General features: G+C 42.6%; 1 protein-coding gene across 1 annotated transcript in view; it reads left to right on the top strand.

The window, feature by feature from the left end:
• arap1 (ArfGAP with RhoGAP domain, ankyrin repeat and PH domain 1) overlaps positions 1-10,677 on the top strand; it is a gene marked incomplete at its 5' end in the record, with an annotated part of 44,966 nt that overhangs the window by 21,532 nt on the left and 12,757 nt on the right. The window contains 12 exons of the mRNA XM_080006726.1: positions 1,939-2,113; positions 2,647-2,781; positions 3,317-3,452; positions 3,717-3,819; positions 4,941-5,133; positions 5,276-5,321; positions 5,903-6,066; positions 8,042-8,254; positions 8,513-8,618; positions 8,801-8,948; positions 10,109-10,204; positions 10,382-10,462. Of these exons, the coding sequence (XP_079862852.1) occupies positions 1,939-2,113; positions 2,647-2,781; positions 3,317-3,452; positions 3,717-3,819; positions 4,941-5,133; positions 5,276-5,321; positions 5,903-6,066; positions 8,042-8,254; positions 8,513-8,618; positions 8,801-8,948; positions 10,109-10,204; positions 10,382-10,462 (1,596 nt within the window). The remainder of the gene's footprint in view (positions 1-1,938; positions 2,114-2,646; positions 2,782-3,316; positions 3,453-3,716; positions 3,820-4,940; positions 5,134-5,275; positions 5,322-5,902; positions 6,067-8,041; positions 8,255-8,512; positions 8,619-8,800; positions 8,949-10,108; positions 10,205-10,381; positions 10,463-10,677) is intronic.

Raw genomic sequence — 10,677 nt, 5'->3', positions numbered from 1 at the left:
TCTCAAACACAACTCCGGCAGGCAGACGCAGGCCTGTGTTTTTAGACACACCCAGTTAAAATCCTTCCCCTGCTTCTCTTTATTTTCCTCCTCTCTCCTTCGTTTTCTCTGGTCTGTGTGTGTGTGTGTGTGTGTGTGTGTGTGTGTGTGTGTGTGTGTGTGTGTGTGTGTGTGTGTGTGTGTGTGTGTGTGTGTGTGTGTGTGTGTGTGTGTGTGTGTGTGTGTGTGTGTGTGTGTGTGTGTGTGTGTGTTATTGCATTACTCCCAATCTCATAGGCAGCAGATGTTTGAGGGCGGGAGTTCTTGAAGCGATCGAGCGCCCGGTTTCTTCATCATACTTTATTCTCATAAGTTCTTCTACCTCTCGAGTCGTCCTTATATGATTGAATGATCATTTGACCCAAACATATTAGCTTACCAGGTATGAAGAGAGTGTGAGAGAGTGTTTGAGAGTGAAAGAAACACAAGGCTTGGGAATCGGATCCAAATAAGTTTGTTGGTTTAAGGCGAAGCCAGACAGTGTGTCCTCAAGCTGTGTGTGTTTGAGTCTTAATGTTATGTTCCTCAGCTGTAAAAACAATCCCCCCTCCCATCTCTCCCGGTTCCCACTCTGTGTCGCTCTCTTTTTTCCCCACAAGCTGTAATTGTTTTTTTGCAGAGCTCTGTCCATTTCCGTTGTTGTACCAAAGGTGTTTGTTAAACAACAACACTAAGGATTTTATGTTTTACTATCAGGAAAACTAGGACGAAGAATTTCCCAAAAGCCGAGCGTTCATCTCCACAGAGACATGTGACAGTAAGGCCACCAAAGAATTGAAGAGTGGTAGAGTTAGTGGACAAATGGCCCACACAGTCAGGAAAAGAGAGCGAACCCCAAAGACCTGTTGGGTGAACCACTTTAACCCCTTCATCGCCAACCGCAAATCAGAATATTTTCCGTCAGGTTCACATATACGTTCCTTTTTTAATTTTGTGTGTGTGTGTGTGTGTGTGTGTGTGTGTGTGTGTGTGAGTCAGTATGTGCCTGTGTGTGTCTGTGTGTGTTTGCGTGTGCCTTTCCAACCCTTTTGAAGCTTTTTATTATTTCACTTTGTCCTCAGCGGTTTCCTCCTGACTGTAAAAGCTCTGACGAAGCATCACGTGACATGACATAATTAGCGCAGTCAGCAGCCACAGACGGAGGTCCGCTGCTTACCGTCTCGCTCAAAGTCTGTTTCTTGTCTCCTTTTTGAAATATCTCTTCCCTCCCTCTGCGTGTCACCCTCCTCTGCCCTCCCTCCTTTACGCCGCTCAGCCAACCCCTCCCCTTCCCTGCTACTTTTCCCTTTTTTATTGTCGTTGAGTCTGCTCGAAAATGACCTGACGATGTACCTCCCTTTTAATGCTCTTGAGTAGGAAAAAAAACAAACACTAAAAACAATTGTTGTACAAATCATGATGTGATTAATAATTTCACTGTCTTTTGTGTCCATTTTATGCCACTATCACGGTATAAGCTTGTAATGATTTGGCATCCACCTCATGAAGAAAAGCCATTTATTGACACTAAACATCCAAATACATCTAAAAAATTTAGTACACGGTTCACTTTCCTCAACCCAACTGGGATGGAAATGCACTTAACATTTGTTTAAAATTCCCTTTGCAGTTCAACGGAAGCATGATTGCGGAATCGAGCGATTTTTACAAAATGATAGCGCCGTTACTTGCGATCAGGAGATTGTTTTATAATTGTGACAGCTCTACAGATTAGTGTTACACACTAAGTGTCTCCCTCTTCCAGCAACTAGTATGAAAATGACGTTCGTATGAAGTTCTTCTTAGTTTCCTTATGCACGTGGTCGTCTCTCCTTTAACGCTCAAGTGATCACATGATGTGTTTTGTAATCTTTATTTTAATTTTTTATTTTTTGAACTCTTTTCTCTCCCTCTCTTCAGGCCTTGTGTATCAATGTGCAGTGCAGCGATGTGCTGGAGACGCTGAGTCTGCTCTTCTGTGGCGCCGATGTGAATTGTTCGACTGGCATGGCCGACGGCCCCTCCCCGCTCGCCCTGGCCAACGCACGCTCCCAGCCCCTGCAGGCCGAGTTCCTCAGCCACAACCTCAACACAGGTACTGCTGGCTACACACCGAGAAACAAATCCGAATTCTCCCGTTCTGTTTTAAACGACAAAGCAATGCAGAAGCTCTTTGCCATAAACTGTATGTTTTTAGCTCACTTCTTATGAACTTTAAAACAGTGTTCTGAATTTCCACTTCCTATCCATCCATCTTTTCCATTTGATCTTAGTTGCTGTACTCACAAACATACGTACCACCATACTTGTCAGCTGTATTTATACGCTTTACATTTTGTTAATCTTGATTAGCCGATGTTATTTCCAAACAGCTGTTCGAATATTTGAGGGTTAAACTCTCACAATAGTCCTCAAACACACGCATGTTGGCTACTACTACCCTAGCATTTTCTAAATTCCTGTAACGCAGACATTCATTTTAAGCCTTTGCCACTTATCCTCTTCTCCACCTGCTAAAGATGTCGTTGTCTTTCGAGGCAGGCTTTTCTGTGAATGGAAACATAGGCAGTGTGGTGGGTTTTGGCACAGTCGGTCTGTATCTGTATTAACCCAGTGGTTTTCTCTTAGATCTGCCGTGCTCGCAGGTGGGCGGCGCGATGGAAACGGTGCATTACACAGCCCCGTCGTCCGTCTCCCACAACGGCTTCCTGTTCAAAACGGCCTCCATGTCCCGGGCCAACACAGAGGGCAAAGGCCGAGAGGGTGGGCTCAGCAGACAATATGTCAGTCTGTCAGTGTGGCTCTTATGAAGTCAGCGTGTTGTGTTGTTGTCTCCTCTTTTATGAAAGAAAGTTCCATATTACAGCAGTATCAACTGAAGGGAAATGAAATACATTTAAATCAAACTTAAATTAATAATTTAAACATATGAATTAAAAATGTAATGTAATTTGTATTTGAAAATCCTATAATGCTGTAGTTTGTGCCATTTTGTTCTGTCCAATGCTACAGACAGACACATGAGAGCTAAAATGTTTCCGTGCACAAGGAATTTTCCTTGGTGCAGGTGCAAACACAGATTAAAATACAAGTATTCAAGCAGATTCTAGATTAAAAGTAAAATGGAATAAAATACAGATACATAAACATGATGCACTTCTCCCATAATAAGAACACTCTTCCTTATTACCTTACTACACCCAGTCTTATTTTTATAGGTTTATGCCCATCGTTAGAGTTAGTATTTATGGTTTCTCTTGCTCTAAATGGGGGGTTCTGTGTCTGGTTCTCTGCTCAGAGTTCAGTCGGCGCTGGTGCACCCTGAGTGACGGCTGCTTCAGCTACTACGAGAGCGACAAGAACTCCAGTCCCAACGGAACGCTGAAGGCTGCGGAGATCGTCTGCCTGGCCATCGCTGCGCCTGAGAAACACGGGTACGCACGCATACAATACTTTCATTCTGAGCGGGCTGACCCGGCTTTGATTGAATCCACCACTTAAACATCCAACTAGAGGCAGGTGTGCTGTGCGGCTCTTTGGACTGTGGTCAGTCGCCTGAAGCTCTGTTACCGCTGTGTTGTGTCACTGTTTTATTTTTTTTTGTGTGATTATTATTATTTTTTTTACACTTATCACTTTCCCATTTTGCCCCTCCTCCTCCTCTTCAACCCCTCTGGTCTCTTTTGGTCTCTCCCTAGGTATGAGCACACATTCGAGCTGTACTCTGACTCGGAGCGCCTCTATTTGTTCGGCACCGATGACCCAGAAAGTCACAAGGAATGGGTCAAGTCTATCGCCAAGGTAACCGGGAGCACTGTGTTTAGTGGCCGATAGTTTCAAGAAAGAAGAATGTTTTCACCGCCTTCGTATGAGTGGGGAAAAAAAGGAAGCTCGTATCGAACAACTTCAGTGTGATTTGAGCTGCGCTAAGGGACCAAAGTCAGTGGTTATTGACCTGGTTTCCTCTATTCAGTGGAACTCAAGACTTGCTCGTTGCAACAGGGATAAGCAAAGAGTTTTCAGAGAATATCACTGGTGCGTGCTGTAAAAGTACATACCAGTGTACTGTAAAATGACCAGATCATTTGTAGTTCTTTTTACAGTAAATAAAAAAAAAAAAAATTTTACAGTCCCCTGTCTGCAGTGTTTAGTACCTACCAAAAGTAGGTGTGTGTATATATATATGTATGTGTGTGTGTGTGTGTGTGTGTGTGTGTGTGTGTGTGTGTGTGTGTGTGTGTGTGTGTGTGTGTGTGTGTGTGTGTGTGTGTGTGTGTGTGTGCGTGTATATACAGTATATATGTGTGTGTGTGTGTGTATATATGTATATATTCAGTATATGTTTATGTATGTATGTATGCGTGTATATATACACCTTTTTTTTTTTTCAATAGACAAGCCATTTTACACCCATCTTATGTGATGGCTCTGCAGTTTCAAAGATTTGCCAGAATGTAATAAATTTGATCTTTATTATACACCATCCGCATTTTGTTATAACTTACCACATTTTATAATAAACATCTATAATATATAATAAATGCATATAAAAATATATACATTCCATAATGTTGTGGTTATTACTTATTGTGGGTTTTATAACTTTTATGATGAAAATGTAATAATTCAATGCATTATAAAATAACACACACCAAAATGGCTGTCTTAATTTAGATCAACTTTCACATTTTAGTACTTGATAAAATGTCACTTTGTTGTAATAAAGGTCAAATTTATTGCATTTTGGTACATTATTATATTTCCTTATTTCATAATGCCCTTGCAACAAACTTCTCCGTCACTCCGTCACTTCTCCTAAATAAAAACTTCGCCTAATTCCCCCTCAGGGATTAATAAAGTGTTGTCATCTTATCTGGTCTTAATGTCATGAAGGATGACGGATGTTTCTATTTTTTGTTCAGGCCTTTATCCCCGCCGTGGCGGAGCCTCTGTTGCGGTTGGGGTTCCAGCGGATCGGCCGGCTCAAGTACAAAGACGGTCTGAATCTGCAGACGCCCAAGGTGGGCTGGTTTGCCCTGGTTGGTTCCACACTTCACGCCTACCTGGAGGACAGCGAGGGAGAGGAGATCCACCTCCGCAAGCTGATGGAACTCTGTGAGACGATTGTGACTTTTCTAACGATCCGTTAAAAAAAAATAAAATAAAAAATAACAGTTTGATCATATATTCAGCTGGTTTCTGTGTGGTTTTAATTTCATATCTCTCTTTCTTTTTTTATCTTTTTTGCGGTCCACAGCCATCCAGCAAGACACTGGGGTGCTGGTTCTGGTGGAGAGAGGCAGGTGAGGGGAAGTAAAACTGAATGTGCCGAATGTGCTCTTTGACCTCATAACCCGTACCACAGTTGAACGTTAGTTCAAACATCCTTTTTTTTTCCCCTAACTTTCGCTGGCGAAATAGCAGAAATATAAATAGTATCTTCATATGGCTCTGTTTCTAATGAATGCATTCTGTCAGCTCACCTCATTATTACGGGTTAGTAGAAGCGAAAACCTTGGTTTATATGAAACGCTTTCTACTGTCTTAATTTATCTGATCTTCAATTAAAAACCCAAACTTTAAATATTGGTTGAGCTTTAGGCTTCTAGTGTACGACATTGGAAATGACTTGTGCCTGGGTTAAAAAAAAAAAAAACAACAATAGTCTGATATGAGTCAATTTTGTTGTTTCATTTCTGAATCATTTCTGTGATATTGATGCTTTGTTTGGATGTTACGTAACCGTTTTCCGCGGAAATGAAACGCCCCCTATTCACAAATGGATTGAAACTAATATGCCTTTCTTAACTCATTCATTTCTTCATCAATTCACCCTCTCCCGCCTCCGCTCTCCTCTCTTCCACTGCGCCTCTCTTGTGTTAAGGATGCTGTACATTGAGGGAGAGAAGAAGTTGGATTTCTCCGGCTGGTGCGCGGCCATCCAGAGCGCCGCGGGGAGCGGGGGCGACACGCTGAGCCAGCAGCAGCTCACCAACACTGACATCCCTGTCATCGTGCACAGCTGCATCGCCTACATCACGCAGTGCGGTGAGGGAGGGATCACAGGGGCCCGGCGACAGACGGACGCACGCACACACACACAAGCACACACACACACACACACACACACGTACAAAGAGTGACGTGAAAAGAGACACACACCTGTCATGTTTAACGTTGATTTATCGCCATGTGAGACATGTGCATAGAGAATAATGTGTACGCAGACAGAAATGGACTGAATGGGTAGACAATATTTTAACTCTTCACGCACAGTACTTTTGGAGTATGTAAACGTTTGTAATACTTTAAAGTGTTAATCCATAAGATCATTTTGTTGGGGGGGGGGGGGGGGGGGTCACATGTTTGATAGCTTATTTGACATTTATAAGAAACCAAAGTCATTTGCTGTACAGTATATGCTGTTTCCATTGTTGGTCCGCCATTCCCGGCAAGAATGCAAAGATTGGGCAGGAAGAGAAGGGCAGCTGCGGTGAATTGGATAAAGCAGCCTCGCTAGTTGTGGTCAGTAAGCTGTCGATATGGATGAACATTCACAAAAAAGATCAGTACCCTCGGATTTATGAGTATCTCCACCACCTCAAGCGACCAAGGAAAAAAAACCCCAAATCAGTCGGTCAGAAGAAGACATAGATTCTAGAAATGAAAGTGATCCTGGATGGTAAAAAAAATAAAAAAATAAAAAAATAAAAAAATAAATAAATAAATAAATACTTAAAAAAACATTTTGAATGGAATTCTGGGACTTGTCGTGTAATCCACCCAACACAGACAATCTGATTGAATTTCCACTTTAATGTGATAATGTTTTCCTTCTTTCCGCACTTTTAATTATTTTGTCCTCATCTCTTCCTTTCTGCCTCCTCTTCTCCTTCTTCTCTTCTGCCGTTATACTCTTCGCCCGGCTCGCCTTTCTCCTTAAGTACGTCGATTTCTGTGCATGCGAGTGTAGTTGGTTTGTGGATTGCTTTATGCCTATATCACCCAGTTCGCTGTCTGGAATGTTAATCCCACTGGTCAGCTTTCCTGGAAACCAGAGCAGAACCTTTCTTGTTCTCACCTCGATATGTACAGGAAAATTACCCGTCACCAATGCCACAGGAAGTGATGTAACAGTCGTTTTAAGCTGCGTGATCCAGGAGCGGAACACATAGTGCCCCCCCCCCCCCCCCCCCCCCCCCCGACAGTTTGCTTATCGCCGCCTTCTTTATATGATATGCATTATGCAGTGACAAGTTGCGCTGCTTCGTGGTTCACCGAGCAATGAAAGCCTAAGATCGTATTAGTTCTTATACCGTCAGGCGTTTGAGGGTGTTTTTACATACGAGGATTAAGCACTGGTGCTTAGTGGGAATGTTTGAGAGTCATTTGAGAGTCTCAAAAGAGCGGCATTATCTTTCTGCTTCCCACATGCACCTGTATGGCCCGGCAAGCTGAAAAAAACAAGCACCCAGTGGTACAGAACACTGTTCCTCTGGGTTCCACTGCCACCCATAACACACATGCACTTTTAACAACTCTGTCCTGCACGGTTGACCAGTGATTCTCAACCTTTTTCGTAGGAAGCACCCACAATGTTATGCCCACTGGCCCACAGACCCCAATCTGGGAAGATTTTTAATGTTTGATATGATTCAGTCCAAACTTCTAAACCTGTCCATACTATGGTTTGGGAGATAACTTTTAAATTAGGGCTATAGTTAGGGAGAGAATGAAATTAGGGTCAAGGCAGTTGTTATGGTAAATGAAATAATGGTAGAATTTCACTATTAATCATTTTGTCGGGGGTCCCCTTAATACCTTGGGGTTCTCTGACCCCACTCTGATAAACACTGCTGTAGACGATAATAATTAGAGACGATACCAGCTGTGTGTATGTGCGCATGTACAGAATAGAAGCATGATTGCCTGTGTGTATCTGCTTGTTTATCTAGCTGTATTCCTTGACTTGATGCTTTATACCAGACACCTAACGTTTGAAGCGTGTCGGCATCCTGTCCAGGTCTGACGTCAGAGGGGATCTACCGTAAGAGCGGCGTGAACTCCCGCGTGGCGGCCATGTGCGAGAAGTTTCGCCGGGACGCCCGCAGTGTTTGCTTGCTGGAGCGCGAGCACCAGGTGGACGACGTCTCCACCACACTCAAACGCTTCTTCAGGGAGATCGGAGAGGTGCTGTTCACATCCGAAGCGGCCGGCTCATGGCTGAGCACCATCAGTAAGACGCTGTTTTTCTCTTCATGTTGCCGGGCGAAAGATAGAGCTGCTTACTGCTTTGTAGCACCATTGTTTTTGAGAATTGAGAAAATACCTTCACCACAATAACTCACGGCTCATCCTTTGTCCTTTGAATCCAAAGCTTGCGTGCGTGACACCAAGGACTTCTCGCAGTAAAACAGCAAAGCTCCGCATTTGGGCCACAACACTGTCTTTTTTTTTTTTTACTATCTTCTTTCCCTATCTCGTTTTTCTCCAGACCTCAAAGAGGACAGCATGAAGATCACCCAGTACCAGCTCCTGCTGAGCAGACTGCCACGCGTCAACAAGGCGACTCTGCGTGCCCTCATCAACCATCTTTACTGGTGAGTCACACACACACACACACACACACACACACACACACACACACACACACACACACACACACACACACACACACATACGCTCACATGAGAATGACCAGACTAAACCTAAGTTGATGTAGCACAACGCTTGTCTAAATCAAATTCTGTGTTTGTATCGTGTGCTTTTGTTTGTGTGTCAGTGTGCAACGGTTTTCGGAACTTAACCAGATGAACCTCCACAACCTGGCCATAGTGTTCGGCCCCACCCTGTTCCAGACCGACGGGAAGGACTACACCGCTGGCCGAGTGATAGAGGACCTGATAGAGCACTACACACTCATCTTCGAGGTCAGAGCCACCGCTCTGTTTTTCCTTTTTCTTTTCTTTTTCCTTTTTTGTTTGTTTGTTTTTTTTAAGGGGGGGTGATTCACAGCAAACTGTTAAAGTTGTTTGCAACGCACTTTTTACGAACACACTTTGTAAGCTTTAAATTATGGCCTGTTGCACTGAGTTTGAGTTTGGCTTATCTCAGCTGCACCAAATATGTCATAGTGCTTTTGCTGGGGAAAAGGTCCCCACGGGGCAGAATAATATCAGCAATAAACACAGTCTTTTTAGTTAATTTTTTGCCGTCTTTTTAGTCAGCTGTTTCAACTTTAGCCTCAATCGTTCAGTGTTGGATTAAGTCTCTCGAAGGAAGGATGAGTGAGTTTTTCATTTATTTTTTGTACTTCTACAGTGGCTTGAAAATCCACCGACCTTAAGGTGTTGTTCTCCGTCATGGTGCACACGACTATTGTAAAATGAGAAACAAGGACGGGGGTTTAAATGAATGGGAAGGCCTCAGATGTTCAGGCATCTTTACTTCCTCTGGTATCTTCTTTAAAGTGAATTATATGAATTTTACTGAACAGAAGAAATTGCTTTTTAATCCATTTTGTCATCGAGACTTGAGACCTTAAATACTCCTCTCCTGTTGTTCTAAAGCCAGGAAATTATTTTTTATTTAAATTTATTTTTTTGGTACAGCTCTGCCCTCTGGTGCTTTGAAAGTGTATTGCACGATATTACTGTGATTATGATGAACTTTGTTGGCACATAAAATGTTTTGACTTGTGGATTTTTGGAGTTTCTAAAAACTCCTTCATTTCCACATAAAGTCGACTGTAATTTCAAACAGGCAGTTTCACAGTCAGGAGGGTGTTTCCTCCCTGGTACTGTGAACATTTTACTGTTTCTTTTCTTTGTCATTGCTGTTTCAGACTCTGCGTTTTGCACCGCAAAAAAAAAAAAAAGCACTGGCATCCACATTTTCCTCTACAAACATCTGCTTAAATTTAGCATCCTTTAAAACTGCCATGGAATCCCTGCACTCACAAGACGACTCAATTACAAACTATATTTTCTGGCTACATTTTGGTTGTGAAAACAAAGTTACAATTGTGAAGGAGGAATCATAGAACATGGTACTGTAGTTGTAATTGTTGATGTTTTTTTTGTATTTTCAGGTGGATGAGCAGCAGTTGAAGAAGCAACTGGATGAGATCACAGCTATCATCCAAGTGCGAGAGAGCCGCAACACAAACTACAGCACAAAAGTCCTTGTAAGTAGCATGCAAAGTGCCCATATGTGTAGTTATTATATAATAGTAAAATATATGTACTAAATTTCTTGTAAACATACCACAATGGGTACATTTACCCCAAGGAATAGTAATTGTATCTTATATCTTATTTTATATTGCTGTTTGGGGAAAAACTGTTTGCGTTTGTGCGTTTAGGCCAATTCAGGAGGTTCAGGAGACTTTATCTGTACTGTGTACCTGGAGCAGAAGACTGACATGGCAGAGCAACATGTGAAGGTGAGACAATGTCTTCTCTTTGGCCTGGCTTATATCAAAAACCTGCAAATATTTAACAGCTTTGGAAAGAATCAGCCCCTCGACATTGAATAAACCCAACCAAAGGAAAACCACGCAAGTTTTAGAACCGATGCCGTGTGCCAAATAAATCCTATAATTGTGTGATCAGCGGGTGAGATCCTTATCGTTCAGAGTGTAACTGCTTCTCTGCTTCA

The sequence above is a fragment of the Zeus faber genome, assembly GCF_960531495.2.
Source record: "Zeus faber genome assembly, chromosome: 9".
Lineage (NCBI taxonomy): Eukaryota > Metazoa > Chordata > Actinopteri > Zeiformes > Zeidae > Zeus > Zeus faber.
Note: the sequence above shows the minus strand (reverse complement) of the source record. Positions and strands in the feature narration are given on the sequence as shown.